Source organism: Bos mutus, chromosome 13 (assembly GCF_027580195.1).
Source record: "Bos mutus isolate GX-2022 chromosome 13, NWIPB_WYAK_1.1, whole genome shotgun sequence".
In the NCBI taxonomy this organism is placed as follows: Eukaryota; Metazoa; Chordata; class Mammalia; order Artiodactyla; family Bovidae; genus Bos; species Bos mutus.
In genome coordinates, this window is record NC_091629.1 from 51,073,034 (window position 1) to 51,095,208 (window position 22,175).

General features: G+C 48.5%; 1 protein-coding gene across 1 annotated transcript in view; it reads left to right on the plus strand.

The window, feature by feature from the left end:
• CTNNBL1 (catenin beta like 1) overlaps window positions 1–21,940 on the plus strand; it is a 166,729-nt gene extending 144,789 nt beyond the window's left edge. Inside the window, exons 14-16 of the mRNA XM_005895997.2 lie at window positions 10,888–11,025; window positions 11,266–11,338; window positions 21,752–21,940. Of these exons, the coding sequence (XP_005896059.1) occupies window positions 10,888–11,025; window positions 11,266–11,338; window positions 21,752–21,840 (300 nt within the window). The 3' untranslated portion in view covers window positions 21,841–21,940. The remainder of the gene's footprint in view (window positions 1–10,887; window positions 11,026–11,265; window positions 11,339–21,751) is intronic.
• Window positions 21,941–22,175: the final 235 nt, after the last annotated feature.

Consider the following 22,175-nt stretch of genomic DNA (forward strand, 5'->3'; position numbering starts at 1 on the left):
GGCTGGACGAATCCAGGGCGCGGGGGAGCCATCTGCACCTCGCGTCACCCTGAACAGTCCTGCGGATGAGGCAGAAGCCGAGCTGCACCTCACAGGGGGCGTACAGGGCATTTCCAGGAGCAGGAGCGAAGCAGCAGCAGTGGGAGGCCAAGTTAAGTTTGGGGGCCACTGTTAAGTTACATTCCAGGAACAGAAGGTGTGATGGGGGAGCATGGACTTTAGAGCCAGGCAGCTTCGGGTTCTCCGACTGCAGACACACAGCCTCATTTCTCCAGCTTTCTTTTCTTCCTTTCTGGTGTTCTGTTTTTTGAGGTGCACATCTCAACCTGTGGGTGTGTGAGGAATTACACATTTCAGAATTCAGTGACATAGATATCACACAGGTGAAAGCTGCTTTCACAGGTCCTGGCATGGAGAGTTGCGAGAGAACCTTTCCTTTTTTCTCTGTGAGGACTGTTTCTACCACCAGGCCTCCGCATACACGTATTTTCTTCCTTCCCTTGTGCTGCGTGGTTTTGTGGGATCTCAGACCCACCCCCACCCCCACTTCTCCTCCTTCCTCTCCTGCTGCTGTGCCTTAGCTTCCTGTCTCATAGTCTTTGCTTCTCCCTCTGTCCTGCCTCTTCTCAAGCCGGTGCCTCCTTCCGCCTTCAGGTCTCAGCCTAAATGTCAGACCCTCAGAGTGACCCCCCTGCCACGTGTGAAGCAGCGCCCCCCAGCTGCCAGTGCTTCTTCCTGACCTGTGATTACTTTATACATTTGCTGACTCTCTCTCTCTCTGTGACTCTCATCCCTCTTGTTCATCATGTTCTTAGGACCTACTCAGTGATTAACATGTGGTAAATGAAAGACAACTACTCGTGAGTTAAAATTAATATTTGTCTGTGGGTATCAGGAAGATAGAGAGTCCAGAGTTTCCTACATTATATCTAAACTCTCACTGTTAACCCTAATTTGTATTTTCTCTGAATAGCCCCATCATCAAAAAAAATATTTTCTACAACTGTGTACATTCTGTGGCATACCTGTACCTATATTAAAACACTCTTATTTAGAAGTGTCTGCAGGACAGACTGATAATTGTATTATATACAGACTTGGTTCCAGTCGCGTTACTGCAAGAATCTGTTAACTAGCAAAGACTTCCACGTCCTGGGCAGTTGTCCACTGCTTTCTCATGTTATATTCAGTGTCCGTGAGACTCCAGGGCCACAGAGTATCTGAACATACCCTGGGGCTTCCTGGTTAACAAGATTTGACCTGAACTTTTAAAGGGCATGTAATTCTTGAGACTCTTGGAGTGAGCAGCAGTTCTCTGTGGTCTGTAAATACCCAGGGTGCTTGTCTCAGCAGATTTCACCTGACTCCCCAAGCAACAAGAAGCCCAGAAAATACCAAGGTCCCTGTTGTTGGGCAGATGTCCTGACTTCTCTGGCTTCTTCTGGCTTCTGCTGGTTCAGTGTACAGGGATGCCAGGCTTCTGCATGTCAGAAATAAGAGATAATTATTTAGGTACTGGCAGGGATTTTAAAAGAGGAAGGAAAGAGCCTTGGAGAGAGGTTTTCCTTTTTTTAGTTCCTGGGAAAATTATTCTCAGCAGGTTTATTCAATAAAACCTTCTCGCCACATACTTTGCACCGTAATGACGTACAAATTGCATGCTAATTTTGCCACAGTTAAATCATCCCAGGCTTTATCCTGGAAAGAAAAAGACGGACTTCTTGTAATGAAACAGCATCCACAGGACTTGATGGCTGAGAGAGACTTTGACGATTTCCTTAGCATCTGACCCTCATGTATAGATTTGTACAGAGGAGGAAAAGTGCAGGAGCAAAGGGGTGGGGTCCGTGATCATAAAGCACGCCTACCGAGCTGTGTAGATAATGGAAGTGTGAGACTGCAGTCAGGTCTTCTGCTAACTGTGCTGGAAGCTTCTGGGCAAGCCAGAAAAAAAAGGGAATCCTGCTGAGAGCTCCTCTCAGCTGTTCCTTGAACAGTGGTTCCCAAACTTCTCAGTCTATGAATTTGGCAGACCACAGCTTACAGCACATGCAGTAGAAGCCGGAGCTGGTGGGGGAGGGGATGGAGCAGTGCTTTCCCCTCCCTCCTGCTTCCCTCTTTCCTAGAGGCAGATTTAGCCAAATGCCCACTCCCCGCTCTCTCCTCCCTCCCTGTTTGCCCCCTTCCCAATCACAATCATCCTTTCTACCGTTAGAGGAGAAGCTGGGGGACTTGGGTCCTGGCCCAACTCCTCTGCCTCTTCCCTTGCAGTATGGCCTTGAGCATTCTTTTAAAGAATTTTTTTTTTAATGTGGACCATTTTAAAAGTCTTTATTGAATTTGTTACAGTATTATTTCTGTTTTATGTGTTGGTTTTTTTTTGGCCACGAGGCCTGTGGGATCTTAGCTCCCTGACCAGGGATTGAACCCGTACCCCCTGCACTGGAAAGTGAAGTCTGAACCACAGGACCGCCAGGGAAGTCCCTGGCCCTGAGCACTCTGCTTTACTTTTCTCATCCTCTCTGTCCTCCTCTCTCAGGGGGCTCACAGTCTCTCCCACAGCACTTCACAGAAGCCCTGGTTTTCTCGAGGCTGGCTTGGGAGAGTGTGTGTGTGCTCAGTCGTGTCCAACTCTTTGCAACCACGTGGACTGTAGCCCACGAGGCTCCTCTGTCCATGGGATTTTCCAGGCAAGAATACTGGAGCAGGTTGCCACTTCCTATTCCAGGGGATCTTCCCAACCCAGGGATCAAACCTGCATCTATTTCATCTCCTGCATTGGCAGGCAGATATTTTACCACAGAGCCACAAGGCTGTCTTATATGTTGTCAGAATTCAGTGAATGAGTGGTCTAGCAGTCTGCTTGTTTGTTTTTAAATTTAGGTGGTTGATGTGACGCCACGTGTGATGGAGGCGTCATGCTACCATAGAAGGAACATGAACCCTGACATCATATAGCCCAGGTTTAAATCCCAGCTCTGCCACACACAAATTCCATTCTTTTGGAAAATGCCTTACCTGGTGTGTATATGTGTGTGTTTTAGTTTTCATGGTAGCTTTATTAGAGGGGCACATGCTCATGTGTTAAGGCTGGCCTAACACATAGTCTCTTTTCTCTTTGCAAACTCTGGCCTGATATCCTTGGATTCTTATCAGAGCTGCTATCAGTTAGCTGTAAATTCTCAGAAAAAAAAAAAGAAAAAAATCCCTTTCAGTAATTCTCCAGCCTGTTTCCCCTGCTGAAAATGACTTGCAGTCCCTCGTCTCCTTCTCTCAGTCTGCCCTGTTTCAGAAGCTCTTGGAAGAAGATTTTGTTTGGCTGTTGTTTGTGCCTCCTCCTTCTCCACTTTCCTGTTTCTCCCTTTACTCTGGAAGAAAAAGGGAAATTGGCCTGTTCTCAGTGGCAGGGCAGTTCCTGTCCATGACTACACGTGACTACATAGTAGCAGTGACCCCCGCTGCGGTTCTGAGCCATGTCCCACTTACTAAGGAAAGAGGGATTCCTATTGCTTCATAGCAGCTTCTTTTATGACTGTCTCCTTCCATCAGCGAGGGGCAGCTGGCCGCCTGTCAGGGGCAGATTAGAGCGTGGCATCCACGCGCTCATTTGGAGGCTTGCAACTTGCCTGCGGAGAGAGATAGAGGCACCTGGCAAGGTAGTGATTTGGTAGCACTCTGAAGACAGATTAACATTTAAAGTGAGGATGTGGCGGGGGGTGGGGGGAACACACACACAGCCCTGCAGCAATGGCACCTTGATGCCACACGCACCACCTCCTTGTGTGTGTCTTTGGAGATGAATCTGTTTATTTTAGCAGCCCCCAAACAGGCTTATGCTGCCCTGAATTGCAGTCTGTTCTACTTAATGCGCTATTCACTGAATAACCATCTAAGTTTTTATTCAGTCCTCCCTTATGGAATGAACAAAATAAAACCTTTCAGATTGTCTTTTTTTGTTTTTTTAACTCTCCTGAATTACACGTGGAATTTGCTAGTCTAGCTAGAGATCCCTCCTCGGTTTTTGGTTTTTTGTTTTTTTCAGTTTCTTCAATTTATAAGAAAAAGGCAAAAGAGCTAGATGACCTTACATTTAATGCTGGTCATTTGCAGTGGTTCCCAGATACAGCATGAAGAAAAACCCCATCTATTTGCTCATAGGCTAATCCTGGAAAAGGTCTATAAAACAAAGACATTTTGAACTAGGGAAGTGATCACAGGCTTGGAGCCAGACTCATGTGGGTTTTTATCCTGTCTCCAACACTTACTCAGCTCTGAGCTTTGTGACCGTGGGAGAATTCTCCCCTCTTTAAACCTCAATTTCTTATTTAAAGTGGAAATAGTTATGATTCTTATTACCTCTTGGGGTTTAAGGAAAAGTGAGAAATTCATGAAAGTGAGAATTCAAGAAATTCACTGTGCTAAGCACAGTGCCTGATAAACAGTGAGGACCCAGGAAATTTTGCCGTTATTATTCCATTTTTCCCGCCCAGCCTTCCCTCCCCCCATATTTATTTATTTGTTTGTGTCTTAGTTGCAGTATGTGGGATCTTTGTTGCATCATTCAGAGTCTTTCACTGTGGTGCACAGACTCTCTAGCTGTGATGTGGGCTTAGTTCCTCCATAGCATGTGGGATCTTAGTTCCCTGACTGGGGATTGAACTCATGTCCCCTGCATTGCAAGACGGATTCTTCACCACTGGACCACCAGAGAAGTCCCTAGCCCGTCCTTCGTCAGAGTGAAAGGACTAACAGGAAAAGGTCTTAGACTAGGAAATCATATCCCACTAAAGTCTCTAAGCAAAACTCAGTGACAGTCATTTGATGTCTATCTCAGTTTTTCCATCTGTGAAATCTGAAAATGGTATTTCCTGTGCACAGACAACCTACAGCAAGTGAGGTTAATGCAGGTCCTCTGCTCTGAAGAGTAAAAAAATGCCATACATGGATGTTGAGTTGTCATTGCTTCACAGAGAAGACGGTCACCTCCCGTCTTCTCAAACGTGAGAGTTGAATGCATTAGCTTGTGGAAGACATCCTTTAAATCTTAACTCTCATGCCCTATTTCAAATATAGTTCGACATGTATATAGATTTTCACTTAGAAATTGGGTAACGTACAATATCTTTACCATACTTAAGGAGGCTACTGGTTTGGGGGAATTTCTCTTTAATCTCTATTAATCATGTTCCCACTTAAGAGCATTCAATTTACACACTCATACTGTTTTAAAATAGCCCCTCTAATATACCAGCAAATCCAAGAGTTGTCTCTTTCTTACAGGGAAGTTACTTTGTTGACAGGATGAGCTCATTGTCAGTGCTCAGCACTTGCTGTTGAGGTGACAACTACTGGAGGCATGTTTCCCAGTGGCTCTTCTGACTGTCTCGGAGCACTGCCTGTCAACAGCTCTAGTCTATCAATTTACCCATATGTGGGCAAAAACCCATTGCTTCTGGCTGTTAAAGTGCTTCAGTCCTAGATTTGCCACAGGTTGTCAAAGCTAAAAGACACTTCAGGAAGATCAGGGAAAGAAATCAGGGAAGACAAAAGTCAGCCCTGTACACTCCCCAGCCTGAGACTGGAGTTTACAGTGCCTGTAGATTTCAGTGTTCTTCCCCAACTCAGCTCCAACTTGGCCTCACAATACTTTGCCACTATGGTTCTCTGTAGCCATTCTAGTGGATTAGACTTGGCGCTCAGGAACCCTATTTCCCTTTGCAGATACAGTTCAGGCTTCTAGTTTCCAAGCAAAGAAGCCGCGGCCAAAAAATGTAAATGACTTGCCTATGGACCCTAGTAAGTTTGAGTTGAGATCTGATCCCGTTTGCTTAGTTCTTTCAGATGTCTAGCTCTTTTTCCTCACACTCAGAAATCCAAAGAACAGTATCAGGTCTTATCACAAGATCAAATTGTTATCTAGTATCTTAGAAACCAAGAAAAGGAGCCAGAAATTCATTAATCCATTTATAAAAAGTTGGCTCTGTTCACACATAGTAAGACAGGCGTGGATAATAAAGGTGACATACCATCCTACTTCTTTTTTAAAAAGACCAGAACTTAAGAAGATGTGCCTTAAACAACTGTTACCCAAACTTCCTTATTTTCCATCAGAATAATACATAATCACCTTGCTTTTTTTTAATTTCCCTTTAATCATGAGGTACACACTTGTGCTCACCTTCCCTGAATCCACTCAGCAGCAAATATTCCATGCCACAGAGTTGTAACAGGCTAGATTAGGTGCTGTCGTGACAGCAGTCACCATCTCTCCGTGCTGGTTTCTCTGATGCTTCTAAAACTGTCAGGGCAGAAACTCCCATCTTCGAAGCCAATCTCTGTTTCATCTTTGTGTGTGTTCAGTGCAGTTATGGTGATGCCTCTCCTGGAAATGAACTGCAATCCTGTCTCAGATCTGCATTTGAAAATTTCACTTTCAAATCATGCGGCCTCATGTCTAAAAGTAGAATGTCGAAGTGAACGTTGTCGGAGTCTTGAAGTTCTGGGGAAGGAGGAAAAAATAGGGTTTGGCAGTGCTCTCTTGGGTCCATCCTTTCCACATGACAGCATTTGGAGAAACTGGAAAGTACAGTACGTCTGGTTAAAAGAGGGTCAGATTATCGGGAAGAGTGTGAAAAGGAAAAACTACCAGGGCACCTCTGACGTAATTGGAGAAATTTAATTTTGCTAAGCTCTGTTCCTAAGCCATTCTACCACTCTAATTTAGTATCTTCCTTTGTTCTCCAAACAGCTCTAAAATCTGTCATGCCTCTGCAGACGTGGTAGCATGAAGAGAGAGCACAGACTTGGATTTGAGTCCCCTGTCCTCCTTTCCACTAACCTTAGGGAGGTTGTTCGGCCTGAGTCAGTTTCCTCATTGGAAATAGGGGCGATGATCCCTATTGTTGTCGTCGTTCAGCCACTAAGTCGTTTTTGACTCTTTGCGTCCTGATGGACTGTAGCATGCCAGGCTCCTCTATCTCCCAGAGTTTGCTCAGAGTCATGTCCATTGAGTTAGTGATGCTATCTAAGCATCTCATTCACAGTATTTGTGGGAAGTAATGGAGTCGGTGTAGGTAAAGCACTTGGCACTATACTAAGCCCTCAGCAAACACAAGCTTCTCCCGCAAGGCAGGTAGATGGTGGTGGCAATGGTTACTATTCAGACTGCCTCACACAATGCCTGGTATTTAGTAATCAATCAAAAACTATGATGTGCCAGGAGCTAAGATCTAATAAGCAAAGAAACACTCCCTTCTATCTCTGTTAGTAACAGTGGTATCCCACTGTTGTGGGATACTTCCACCCTTGCCAAGCTGACCCATGCTATTGTTGCTCCCTCTGCTTAGAGTGTGGTTTCCAGCTTGTCATGCTTCTTCAGAATCCAGCTCAAATGTTATATTTTCCTGGAACTCTCCTGATAACCCAAACAAAACAAATGTAGCCTCTCCTTCTGGCACTCAGTACAATTTGCATGGTCCTTCATAATGGCCATTACTACATTTAAAAAAGAAGTTTGTTCATACCTGTTAACTTCATTAGCCTTTAATCTCCTTGATTCTGTAGACTGTCCTATTTATCTTTGCTGCCCCCAGCACATCATATAATAGCTGGTTCATAGTTAGTGTTCAGAAACACTGAGCTAGTGTTCTTTACCAGTGGATGGATGAATATGTTTCTCCCCAAGTTCCCAGGTTTGCACTGAGGGATTGGTCTCTCTTCTCTCTCCCCCTCCATCCCTCTTCTCTTCTCCATCTGATCTGCTTCTCATATAGGCTGACACTGTGCAACCTACGAGCTGTACACTTTGCCTACCTCTCAACACTTGAAGCCACCGTGTCCGTCAGACAGGTGTTCACACATCCTCATTCATTTTCCCGCACAGCATAGTCTGCAGCTCATCCTGTCTCACTTCTCTGGCTGACAGATTCACAAATGCTTTTCAAGAGTCTGCTTTGCAGAAAGTAATATGCAAGGTGCTTTGTAGGGTACAAGTTTTTAAATATCTCAGGAAAAATTTTATAAGGAATATCACATTTTAGACTTTAAATATATTATGATAGAGATTGGGATGTGGGAAGAGTACCAACATTACAAGCAACCGTGAGGGGGCCAGAAAAGGAAGGGCAGGCCTGTTTATGCTGTGTGTTTGGGGGACGGCCAACGAGCAGAAAGTATGAACAGCATAATGCATTTTGCATAAGGCTTCAGGCCACAAAAATGCCTTCAGTTGTTTTTTTTTAAATATATATTTCTCTGGCTGCACCGGGTCGTAGTTGCAGCACACGGAATCTCCAATCTTAGTTGCAGCGCATGGCATCTTTAGTTGCGGCATGCAAATTCTTAGTTGCCATGTGTGGGATCTAGTTCCCTGACCCGGGATCAAATCTGGGCCCCCTGTCTTGGGAGCACAGAGTCGTAGCCCCTGGACCGCCAGGGGAGTCTCTGCCTTCATTCTTAAGTCATCTGTCCTACTGCGTCTGCCGGTCAGAAGCCTTGAAGCCTTATCCAAAAGTCACTTCTTCCCAGTGTCTTATAACCAACCCTGATTAGCACCCACCACTTGTAATTACTTTAAACTTGTAGACGAACTGTATCCCTTTACTTTTTGATCATTTGATGTGTTGCTGTGATCTTCCCAGTCAGACTGGCAGCTCCTTGGTGACTAAGACCAGCACATCCCCTTAGCTTCATTCTTACTCCTTTCTCTGCCTTAACTCAGTGCTTGGAATGGTGTTCTTGCCACAGGGCAGTTAAGCAGGGTCCGGATCTGAGCACACCGCTTCATGTTAATCATTTCCACCTCAGAGATGAATCAGACAGGATTCCTGTCCCTGGGGAGTCCATATTCGAGGAAATGATAATTATGTAATTATGAACAACTTACTTAACCTCTGTGTGCCTTGGATTCTAATTTGTACAATGGGATTAATATCCCTTCCCTGCTCACTTTAAATTTGGTAATAAGGACCATATATATAATAACACTTTAAACTCCACCGCATTATAGAAATGTGAAGTATTAGCCGCAAATGCTTTTTGCATGAGTGGAAGTCAAAGAGTAATTTTCCTTCCTGTGCCCCCAGCTGTTGAACACTTAGGAGTTGTGGAGCAGGAAGCTATGATTATGAACAAATGAGAAGCTGAAGAGGCCCTTCTATTTTTAAACTCCTTGGACATCAGTCCGGTGCTCCGTGACTACCTCATGACTATTAACACTATCACCAGATCACCAAGGAACTTGCTACTACACAACACTCTGAATTAGTGGCAGTGCTTTACCAGGCAGCGCCGGGCCTGGCAAACCTAGAGCCTTCTTTTGCCTCCCAGACAGAGGCCTTTAGGAACAAGATGAAAAGTAGCTACAGGCAGGCCCCCTGGGCAAATAAAGAAGCGCGTTATCTGCGTCTAAATAGTCTCTGAAGGATGCTGGTTGGAGATTGATGACCACGGTGGTAAGTCCTTCGAGTTTGGGAGAGTGGAAAGCAGGGTCCCCAGGGCTTCCATCAGTGACAGGTGCCTGAATTGTCAGAGGGAACCATGGCCGTAAAACCACTGACAGAATTAAGAAATGGATTGTTGTCATCAGAAGCATGTATTCAAGCACCTGTCTTCTTAGACCAATCTGCTAGTCGTGCAGAACGAGTCCCTCACCCAGTTCCGACTCTTGACAGCCTGAAGCAGTTATGTCTCTTTCCTCTCATTCACCGCGTGGATGTTTACTGAGCCGGGGATGTAAAGACAGAATTCAGTCCCCACTTGCACAGAGCTCACAGCCCACCCTCATGAAACAGAGGGAGTTATAGAAACAGGGAGCTGATGGTAACTGAAATCAGTGTGGATATGGTGGGCCAGAAGACAGCGTGCCGTGGAGTGGCCTGCAAGGGTGCTGTCCGGAATTTTGGAAAGGACTTTTGTTATCCTTAAATGATCAGGGAAGGCTCTGTAGGAGAGGTTGCTTTATAGTGTTGGCATGAGAGATATCCCAGAACCCTTAGGAAGCAAGGCATAAATGCCCTGAGACGGGAAGAAGAGCTATCTCGGCAGAGGTGGTAATCCTCTGGATGGGGGGCTTTGGGGTGGAGTGGAATGAAAATACGCCGCAGTGACTGTGGTGGTGGTTGCATAACTGACTACAGGCAGAACTGTTGCTTTAAATGGTTGAATACTACGGTACATCAATTGTATCTGGATAAGCTAGGTTTGTTTTTTAAACAATCAACTATATAAGAATATATATGGGGAGAGCAAGTCTGATACGTCTGGGTTACAAAACTTTAGGAAAGAGACTCCCTAAAGAGGAAAGAGATTAGCTCTTTGACCTTGAGGAAGTATTGAACTCGTGGAATGAAACGGAAAGGTTGGTGTTTTGTATCTAACGAAATATAAGCCAAAAGGGACACGTAGAATGGGTACCTGCACCGTCAGAAGGGCACCAAAACAGATATAGAGAAAGTGGACCTCTCCTCCCTAGGTTAATTTAATTTGGAAGAAAAAGAGAGTTAAGTATATCTTGTAGAGAGGTTACTGATGGAGGCGGGAACCAAAGAGTAAAGAATGAGTAGAAGCAGATATATAGATTTATGTCCCCATCAGCTTATTTTTTCAGGTTGAGTGTGTGGATGAGATCATTTTGGCCTTGAGTCATTGTATAGACAAAATAATGGACTTTAGTCTTGACTCCGTGAGCCTCTAGTCCGTTAACAATGAGAACGTAAGATGCTTTAGAATAAGGAGACGAGCAGGAGGCAAATGAAGGCAGAGTGGTTTTCTTTTGTTGTTGTAGTTGTCGTTACTATTCTTTTGTGAATCGTGAGAGGACTAGAAACCTATTCTTTCCTCCTCCACTCACCGTCTGACTTTTGTTCCCCAATGTTCATTCCTTTCTAGGACATGGTCCGGCGTGGAGAGATCATAGACAATGACATCGAGGATGAGTTCTACCTCCGGCGCTTGGATGCTGGGCTCTTTGTCCTCCAGCACATCTGCTACATCATGGCAGAGATCTGCAATGCCAACGTGCCCCAGGTAGGAGGGGCTGCCCTGGGTGGGCCCATCCATCCCTGCCTCCTTGCCTGCCACTGGCTTAGGGGAGAGTCTCTCAAAGAAGGAAGTGGATCACACACTCCTTGAATTCCTTCACTCTCCGTGGGGCCTCTTTCTCAGGGATGGGGGTGAACTGAATACTTCCAATGTGATGTATTCTGATGTCTACCAGGACAAACGATGCTCTTTCTTTCTCTGTCCACTCTTTCTTTTCCTTATTAGATTCGCCAGAGGGTTCACCAGATCCTGAATATGCGTGGAAGCTCCATCAAAATCGTCAGGCACATCATCAAGGGTGAGTTGGATGTTGCTTGTGTCTGGGGCTCCAGGGAATTAATTAGATGATGCTTTCTTTCCATCTGTGTCTATATGCCTGGAATTTGGTGCGTAGCATTCTCTGCACTGCAGGCTTAAGTGTGTTGTCCAGTTCGGTCTGTGTCCAGATCATCCTGTCAGAATACCAAAGACTAACCTAGTTAATCTCTGCCTCTGATTCTCCACTTCCAGAATTTTAAAAACACAAACAAGAAGCACTGGGGATTGGAAATTAAGACACACACACACACAAACACACAAAAATCCAGGTCCAAACTGCATGTAGTGAAAGGAAATTGCTTTCTTAGGGGAAAAAAAAAAAACTAATAAGAACTACCTGGAATTAAGGCAGAAAGAAGTGAGTTTGAGGCAGGAGAAAAAGCATGCATGCTTTCCAGTGCTAGCTCTGCCTTCCCCCAGCTGTGTGAGCGAGATCTAGAAGAAATTTGGAAAAGTTCATGAGATGCTACATGACAGCATCCAGCCTAGTGGCCAGCACACAGGAAATGCTCGGGTGAATTTCCTTCACCTTGCCCAGCGGGCCCCTCAAACACTGTTGCCTCTTTGGCTGGACCTGACTCAGCTGGAGCGGCTCCCGGGAGGCCCCTGGTCGGTGAGCAAGCTCTCAGTCAGCTTTGTGGTGCAGCGCCCGCCCTTGGACCACTCAGCACAGACCAGCCCACGTGGCAGCGGGAGCCTGTGCTGGACTTTACTGATAACACCAGAGTTCAGAGTCATGGTGGACGGGACCACAGCCACATCGTGTCTCTCTCTGACCCTCGTTCTGCCCACTTCTTAGCTGAGGAATTAGGCTAGATTTACTTGAAGGGTGTGCGGATAAGTGGCTTATAACTCCCATTACAGGTGGGAGATGAAATGTGAAGATAAATGATATATATAATAGAGTGAGGAGACGTTAAGAGCCCTGGGTTCTGGGATCTGGCTCCTGGAAGTGAATCCTGTTCCTTCTGTTTGCGGTGCTACATCAGGCAAGATATCCAATTGCTCAGAGACCTCCTAGCATAGGTAAAAGGATTAAATGAGATGATGTATGGAAAGTATCTCCAGTTCATAAGTTCTTGGTAAATGCTAGCCGAGTATTTGCTATTTGCTTGGTAAATGCTATTGTGAGTATTATGAAATGTGATGATAACTATCGTCAGCAGTGTTACAAGTGAGGCAGGACTAATATCCCATGGGAAGCTGTGTGGGAGTAGGAACATTGAGCTGGGTCTTAGACATTCCAAAACAAAGAAACCGTGTGGGTGAAAACCTAGGACTGGAAGCCACATGATCATAACTGCACTTCCCGGCGCGTGGGGATGGTAAATCTTGTGCCCATTTTGCAGATGGAGCCTATGAGGCACTGGAATTTATTGTCTTCCCCCTGAGAAAAAGGAAAGGGGGAACCCGTTCATGAGCCTCACCTAGTGTCTCCCGTAGTGGCATCCTGGGTGCTCCCTTCTCCCCGTCAGTGTCACAGTCGCGTGAGTTACTGCTTCAGGTGTCACGCCGCCTCCTCCCTCAGGTGCGGCTGCGGCGATGAGAAAGCCCAGCCTCTAAAGGACATTCATTTTCAATGCCCACACGTTCAATTAGAACTTTTTGTGACTCTCAGCTCTGCTGTCTTGCATTTAAGCTTCTCCCTGCACCTCCATCCCCACGATCAAAATAGTGATCTTCTGAGAAAGGAAGAGTGTTTTTAACAGCTAGTAGGGGGATGCTTTTCTTCCTGACATCCTAACGTGTGTACCCGAGGTTATTCAGGATTTTCAGTTGTTGCGAGCCAGCCTCAGTGCCCCTTAGAGCCCGATTTATTCCCGAGTGCCTGTTAAAGTGCTGGGCGCATACTGGGTGCTGAGTACACATTTGTTGATTGTCTGGCCGGGTGAGCAGGTGAACAGCCTACACAGATGCTGCGTTCATGCCACCACTCTTGTTCCTCTCCCCAGTCGCTTTCTTTCCCCCACTGTCCAGGCTCTCAGGTCCCTCCTTCCAGACCCAGGTCCGGCCCTTCAGCTCTCTCTCCAGCCCCCTTCACAGCCAGTCCCTTAGTAAATCTGCCATTCCTGCCTCCAGCCTCAATCCGGAATCAATCCACTTCTCTCCGTCTGTTATTTCCCATCATAGCGGCGTGTTTCTTTCTTTCCTAGCCCTTATCACAGTCTGTAATTATTTTTATTTATGTCTCTGTTTACTTGTTCTGTGTGTCTCATGCATTAAAATGTAAGCTCCGTGATGCAGGGCCATTGGCTTGATCCCCGTGTCTCCTCAGCACCTAGAGCAATGCCAGGCGCATAGTGGACACCCAGGGAATATTTTAAACGTTGTTGAATTCAGCCCTACCCTTGTGTGCATTTAAATTGGCAGATATTTACTGAGACTCCTCAGGGCTCAGCACAGTGCTAATACTGTACTACTGAGGTGTCACACAGCTCCTGCCCTCATAGAGTTTTTAGTCTTTTGGGGGGACATGGTTTAGTCGCTAAGTCCTGTCTGACTCTCTGCAACCCCAAGAACCTTAGCCCGCCAGGCTCCTCTGTCCATGAGATTATCCGGGCAAGAATGCTGGCGTGGGTTGCCATTTCCTTCTCCAGGGGGTCTTCCCCACCCAGGATCGAACCCACGTCTCCTGTTTGGTAGGCAGATTCTTTACCACTGAGCCAAACAGAATACATGCTTCAGCAACTACTCAGCCAGTATTGCTGGGTGCCAGGCTCTGTATCCAGGACTAGAGAGACAGGGAAGAATCAGCAAGATCCCTGTCCTAAGGGTTCATGGTCTAGTGGGAGAAAGACTTGAAACTAATTATAACGTGATAAGTGCTGTGTTGAAGTTGTGAACAGAGTGTTAAAGGAGTGATAAGGAGGCAGTAATGGAGGCACAGGCCACGCCCGGGAATCCCAGGGAAGAGAGAGGATGCTCTCAGGACTGGGAAGGGTGTCCAGGGAGGGGGAAGCATATCCCAGGCAGTGGGAGCAGAGGCCTGAGTTGGAACAGGACGTCAGTGGCCTTCATACAGGGTCTCCCCCATCAGGGGAGGCCACGCAGGGATGCGGGAGGCTGGAGCATCAGGTGGGGTTGGGAGTGTTTCTGGACAAGGCTCTCAAGTTCTGTTGGGTACACGGTGAGTTTGGGGGGACAGGCAGTGCCTGCACCCCTTTGTTGGCCAGCAGAGAGCAGACATTCTCATTCGGGCAGGAAAAGTGCTAGTTTGGACAACTGTAAGTCTTTACAAGGGAGGTGATATTTAAAGCCAGGGAATCAGATGCCACTGCCCAGGTCAAAGATGTCCTCAGAGGATGCTGACCACAAAAAACAAACAAAAAAAAAAAGCGTTCTCTCCAGATGGAAGGCTAAGGTTATAATAAAGGGCTCACACTGGCCCCAGGAACCCGTCTGTCTGCGGTGTTGGGTGGCAGAGCTGTACCACGGTCCACCTCAGCCTGTGAATGCGGTCCAGCAAGCACTCTCCAGACAGTGCTGAGGTTGAAAAGGGGTGAGGCTACCACGGGACTAGGTCGGGGGCGATGGCTGGGCTTCTGCTTTTAGGCCCACCTTTTAAAAGCCTTCACTCCCTCCCCCAGCCTTCATTCCATCAAAATGCACAAAAAAACAAAGCCTCATAAAGAAAACCAGCTCATCAGTCTGTCCTCTTTGATTTTAATTTTGTTTTTCGGTTTGGGTTGCTTCCCTTTTTTTTTTTTTATCATACTAATTAGATGCAAGCTTTTTTCTTTGATTTTATGGCCTACATATTTCCCAAGTTTTGCTGGCAGGATGACAGCTGATGGATCCCTTGGGGTCTCAGGAAAACGCTGATGAGGCAGGCCCGGCAGGGGACTCTTCCCATTTTATTTCTGTCCCCTTTCTCACAGTTTCCCTCCCTCCTTTTGTACTGGGGGTGCCACGAGAGCTAGAAATAATTGATGGCTCATTAAAGTGCCTCGGTCTGCAGGCTGCATACTCAGTGCTCCTGAAGTCCAGCCTTCCCTGAGCGGGTAGCCGCTCTGGCCCGAGGCCTGTGGCACCCACCTGGGGGGCAGCGGTCTCCGTACTAGAGAAGGACCACGTGCTCCACACGGGCAGTGACAGTGGTCCTGCCTTTTATCTTCTGGTGCCTAGGCCACGCATGCCACAGAGAAGGGGCTCGGCTAATGTTTACTGGGGATGCACTTCAGGCTTCTTTGTGGTGTTCCTGAAATCAGGGTCACAGTAGGTAGAGTGGTCACTCCCAAGCACATCCTCTGTGCCAGGCTTCTAATGTTTGTTCTCCGGTTCTCACAAAAGCCCTAAAAGCAGGATTACACTCTCCATTGTGCCCACAAGGAAGCCAGGACCTGCGGAGGTTAAGCGGCATTACCCGAGTCGCTCTTAATGCAGGAAAACTGGATCCAGACTAAGTCGGTCTTTCCATCTGGCAGAAAGGAAAGCTCTAACCAGTTGGCTGATACACTCCTCAAGCATTTCAAGAAAGAAAATTCAGGGTGGCAATCTTTTCAGAGCACCCAGCGGCATCACAGGGCACTCGGTGGGCTCCCTAGACACACCAAGGAGACCCTGTCCCCAGGGGGATTCAGTCCCATCACATGAAGAATAAATAATCGCTACACAAAGCAGACTGAAGTCAGTGCTAAGAGATGGAGTGGGAATCAAGAAAGCATAGTTAATTCTGCAGGAGATGGAGAGAGAGCCTGAAGACCCAGAGAGGCTGCAAGAAGAGGTGCTTGTTTTTGTTTTTTAATTGTAAAACATGCACAGGAGTTACCATCTTAACCATCGCAGCCATCACCATCACCTGTCCACAGAACTTACTTTCATTTCAGCAGAATTGAAAGGCTGTACCCATTAAACCCTTCACTCCCCATTCCCCCCTCCCCTAGCCTCTGGCAGCCACCCTTGCATGTTCTGTCCCCATGAAGCTGATGACTAAATAAGAACGTGGCTTCTCGAAACCTGACACCTCCATAGGTAGACACAGGGGTACACTGAGTGGTCCCCTCGTTGGATGTGGAGTAGGACCTGTGACCTGGAAATACTTTGAGTATAAATACTTGTGCCAGGGCTTACTGTGGAAGCCTCCAGTGAATCTCTTGAATGTTTCAGTCACTGGTGAAAGTTAAGACCATGTGGTGGTAGGCTGTTTGGCAGAGGAAAGCTTAGAGGATTACTGACTCAAAAAACTCTCAGTGGTGGTGAAAAGTCTGAGCCAAAGACTTCAGAACGCTTTCAGAGATTGGCTCCTGGCCCTTTGATTTGCTTGTGTTCCTTATGGCTTGAAGTCCTTTCTCAGGAGCTCCTAAACATGTGTTCCGTATTAATTTGGAGCGCTTGGTAACCTGAGCTTGGCCTCTGTGATTTGCAAGCTACAGAAGCTGCTGGGATTTCTCTTTGATGACATGTTCGTGTGTGTGTGACTTCCACCAGGCCTTTGCTGCTGGAGCCTCTAGGATTTAGGGAGATGGGAAAGGATCCTGAAGAGGGGCCTCTTTAACCTCGGGCAGCTACGTGCCCTCCCCCCAAGCAGTTCCTGCATCTATAAGATGGAGATGGATAACCCGCCTCCAAAGTTTGCTGTGAGAATTAGATGAGGTTCTGCAGTAAAGGGCTTCCATGTTGGCACATGATAAGTGTCTGATGACATTAGCTACCTTTACTGGTGTGGCTTGAGTCCCAGCTTACGTGGGAAGAGGTAGAACTGAGATGCACAATCCAGCAGGATTCTGGCTCTCTGTAACTTGGGGTAAGTTAGTAGATAACATGTGTGAGCCTGGGTTTCCTCCTCTGTAAAAAGCACACGGAAAGTGAAGATTGCCCCCAAGGATGGCTGAGATAGAGATGCAGCTGGGGACCTGGGACAGAATACTTGCTCAGTAAATGCAGATTCCTTCCTTCCCTTCCCTGCCCTCATCCTTTCACCGGTGCTGGCAACAGCCTGGACTCAGAGGCAGTCAGGAAAGCCCAACCCAGACCTCACTCTTCAAGGCCTGGTGGGGCAGGCGGGGTGGTGGTGCTTTTCCAGACAGCTGAAATGTCTGTGGGAAAACAGTCCATGGGGATGTGACCCTGTTAGCATCGTAAGCAAAGAATAAGCTTCCTTCTGTTTCTCCTTAAGTAAGTTGCACTGTCATGATGTCCCTGATGAAACTTACACCCCCACTTGCAGCCCCAGCACAACATTCTCCTCCAGAGAAGCCACGTTAGTCCTTCCGCATCTATCCTTGTCGCTGAGGAATCTCTGTTAGACCTCAAGGGCCTTACTCTCCTAGTTTCTATTTCATTATTATTTCTATGTCTTCAAGGGTTATCAGTGTAAAAATGCTGACATTCCTCTTCTCCCCACTCACCCTTCCTCCTGCACTTTTTCAGAGGTGAGCATTTAAGGCTGAAGGTCCAGGGATCTGAACCGGGCTTGTGAGCGCCGGTCCCAGTCTGCGTCCTGGACAACAGTTCTTCCCCGTCTTCCAGTCGGGGTACCCCTCCCTCTCCCTCTTAACATAAACAGAATAGCTCAGATTCCATGTCTGAACAGTAAACCTGCTGTCTAAAGTTTGCTTTAATATGTATGCGTTCAACGCTGCTGCCTGTTTCTAAGCTCAATCAAAGCCTTTATTATAAGAGCATTTGAAAATGCTGGGGAAGGAGAGAAGGGAGTGGATGTATCTGCCCCGTCTTTCTCACTCTCTAGACCGACTCACTCTCTCCCCCTCCCTCTCCCTAACCCCGAAGTTGTCCCTTCATCTAGCATCTCTTTTTTCCCCTCCAGTCTCTCCCTTTCTTACACACACACAGCAAAGAGAACTCTTTCCCAAGACCTCTGGGAGGGATCTGTTCAATATTTATAAACTGCTGCAGCAGCCATAATAACCGGAGGTAGCTGGCACCACCACGGTTTGCTCCAAATAGGATTCCACTCTGGAAACAAAGAACAAGTCAGGGTCAGGGGTGGAGGGTGAGATGTGAGGTGCACAGCTGGTACCAGCTGCCAGGGCCAGTGGGAGAGCACTCAGGGCTTGTCAGGTCTGCTTCTAGGGCCGGCTCGCTGTGGGCCCCTGGCCGCTCACCTGTCCCTCTGGGTTGCTGTACATTTCTGAGAGCCCTGTCAGCCCTGACATTTAGTGACCGGGCACGAGGGAGCATGGCCCCAGCCAGTACTCCACGTCTCTTCTGATTGCTGAGGCCCCTTGACCCCGGGACATCCCCTCCAGAGCCTTACCTGTTATGAGGATATTGACACCAGATGCCCTGCCAGAGCTGGACTGCCTTGGAGACTTTTTTCCACAAAGGATGGGGAACAGGCGGGGTAGGGTACTGCCTAGAGAAAAGGATGCCACTTTCGGGACCAGCTCCCCCGCCCCCCAGTGCCTTTGGAGGTGCCCTCTTGACTTCTCGCACATGTTCTTGGTTTGAATCTCAGCCCCTCTGCCATGCTGCACCTGGGCAGGTTGCTTCAGCTCTCAAATAAGCCTCAGTTTCCCCATCTGTAAACAGAGAAGGTGCTCTTTGCCTTGTAGGATTGCTGCAAAGATTCAGTGAGACAACATATATAAATGCCTGGCACATCAACAGTGTTGCCCACGTGTGAGGTCCCATTCCACTCTGTGCAGGACAGCCCCTCTTCCTCATTTTACTCCCTTCTTCACAGCCCGTCTCCAGAGAGCAGGTAATCTGACTGTTTCCTCCTTCTCCGCATGTGGAGCATCCAAGGAGACTTGTCCGTTGACGGGTGTTCTGTGTACCGTGGTGGCAGGCGTTTTTTTTTACAGCCTTGGTAGCGGCGATTCAGCAAGGGGACTGATACAGACATTGGTGCTGTACTCTCCGCATCCCTGGAAAGCAATAAGGTCCCTCCAGGGAAGCTGGCTTTTCTTGGAAAAGCATTGCCCCAAAGGATCAGGCTGTGTCTCACTTCCTTCTCTCCTGGGTCTGAGAATCCATTAGGAGAACAAAGTGTTAGTTCAGTCCATTAAGATTCTTGCTTTCAGGCCAGGCCTTTGAGGGTATTAAATGCTATAATGGTCATTTCTCTCTCTCCTGGGGCAGCGGCTAGATCATTCACATGAGAGTAAAAAGATACCAGGCCAGAGCCTTCTCCCACCACCCACTTCCTGTTCTCCCATCACCCCAGCCCTCCCTTTAAGGAGCCTTCATGGAAGGAATCACAGCCATTTGCTGTTGGAGGTGATGGATGGGCCTCACAGGAGAGGATGATTTCAGGAGAGGAGGGACACACAGCTGGCACATGTCTGAATCCCGTATCGCCTCTTCCGGCACATGTCCAGAGTCATAAAGAGGACGGAGACATGCAAAAGTGGCAGGAGCAAGAGGGTTGCCCCAGCACGGTGGGGGAAGGAGGTTGGGGGAGGGGGGAGGGGGTGGGGGAGGTTTGCAGGCTTTCCTCCTTTCCCCAGTCTTTGTCAGACTTGGATCTGCAGATGTTTTATTATGCAGATGCCTTTTGCAGGAGAGTTTTCTATTGTTCCACCTCTGGCCACCCCAGACAGGGGGCTGGGGGCAGACACGCAGGTACTCGTCCTGATTCACTGCTCTGGGAGTTCATTCACTAAACAGCCAGGAGTTGGCTGTCAACCCGGCTCTGCTGGGAATTTAGCTGAAAGTGAGGCAAAAGCCCCTGCTTTCATAAAGCTGCCAGTCTGGATGGAGGGACAAGTAGAGGATCATCCAGAAGTCAGGCCTGTGACGGGAGACAGAGGCCCGAGGAGGGGAGCGGGAGTCAGAGGTGACTTGGTGGGACTTGTGTGGGATAGCAGTGAGAGACGTTACTGGCCTGAGCAAAGCAGGCTGGAGAAGGGAGCCGGTGTTTCTGAAACATGTGTTATCACTAAGCTTTTTACATGCATTTTCAGAGGGGAGACCATGCAAGGCCCCCTGGGACTGTGAGTCAGGGTCAGGATTCAAACCTGATGATGTCGCAGCATCTCCCGAGGGCAGGGGCAGGGCACGGTCAGCGCTCAGAGGAGCAGGACTGCCGTCCACCGGGCTCTGTGCCCCTGCTCGTGGGAGTCACCCCAGGAAGCCCGGGGCGCCACTCACCACCCAGCCCTGCCCTCTCGTCCCAGAGCTCCGCACATCATGTCTGTGCCATATCCCACTCCCTCCCACCTCCTAAAACCAGCTGCCCACATAACCCGGGGGCCTGGACACTTTCAAGAATAAAATGAAGGAGTGTTACGTGTTGTGCTGGGGTAACAGGTAAACTGGATACGTTTTCCCACCTTACAGCTCTGATGATGTCCTGTCATCAGCATTGTGTCCTGCATTCCCATTCTCTCTAGACGTTAGTTCCTGTATCTTCCTGGTCTGACTGAAACTGTCTCCCTGGGATGGGCCCACTCAGGTGGTACCTGCTTTCTCTCACAGGCCGTCTGCTGGTGAAGATGGGAGACGGGTCTTCCAGGCTTCTCCTGGGCACCTCTAGACTATTCCTCCTCCCTTTTTCCCAGAAAACACCCATTGGTTTGAATCTCAGCAGCAGTGGACTGTACCCCAGCCCCCGTCCTTGTGGTGTGGACAAGCCCTCATCCCTTGGAGGAGTTCGAGCTCACTGTCACCCTCTCCACCATCTCCACCTCTCCTGCTGTATTTCTTGGTGACTTCAGTATCCACGTCTCTTCCTCTCCCACCCCATCCTGCTGGAGGCACTGTCAGGATACATCTGAAATCTGAAGACATCTCTCCTCCACCATGACCTTGGGCCAGACCACCATCAAATCACATCCCCTTCTTTCTGCCCTTGGCCCCTTCACTGTGTCTTCCTTGCGGCAGCTAGAGTGAGCGCTGGTGAACAGACAGATCATGTCATTCCTCTGCTTACAGCTCTCTCGTAACTTGTCATCTCTGGGGAAGTGCCGACAGGGGCCCACCTGCCCCATGCCCGCCCCGCCTGCTCCCCTTTCAGCGGGACTAGGTCTGCTCCCCACTGAAGCCCCAGCTCTGCTTGCCCCCTGCCGCTCGCTCCCACATACTCCCCTGCACACCTGCTTCAGCAGTGAAAGTGCCGAGTCCTCACCACTGGACCACTGGGGAGCTCCCGACATCAGCATTTCTAACAAGTTCCCACATGACATTGCTGCTGGTGGTTGGGGTCATACTCAGAACCACCGGCTCTGGGGCAGTGCCTGCCCATAGTTAACACTGTGTGTGTTAAGTGGAGGAAGGCTCGGCCTGGAGAGGAACGCGAGCAGGGGCCAGGGAGTTGGTCTACCATGGACCTCGCGGTCAGGACCCAAGGACTCTGGGCACAGCCACCGCTGTGGGTGCCCCTGGAGGCACACACCCCCAGGCGCCAGGGTTCAGGGAGAGGTGCGACATTACCCAGCCACGATGGCCCCTGCTCCCCAGACTCCCCCTGACCCTGCCTTTGTCTCCCCAGAGTACGCGGAGAACATCGGGGACGGCCGGAGCCCAGAGTTCCGGGAGAGTGAGCAGAAGCGCATCCTGGCCTTGCTGGAGAACTTCTAGGCCGGCTCAGCAGCGGGGCCACCCTGGGGCTCCTCCGGAAACTCTTTGTGGAGCTCAATGTGACTTTTGGACAAATTAAAGCTAGTTTTGGTATCCCCGGGCTGGTGTTCTTTGTACCGTCTGACCTTTAGCCGACACCTCTCCCCGCAGCGCTCACAGGACACGGCCAAGGAAGCTGGATGGTGGGCCTCACCCTTCCAGTGAGAAACCAGAGGCTCTGAGAGCAGATGATGAGGTGATCATCAGTGATGAGGTGGCCACTCTGCTGCCCTGCGGGTCGTGGGGAGGCTGCCCACCTGCAGCTGGGAAGGTGCAGGCGTGGACTGGGGGTCTCT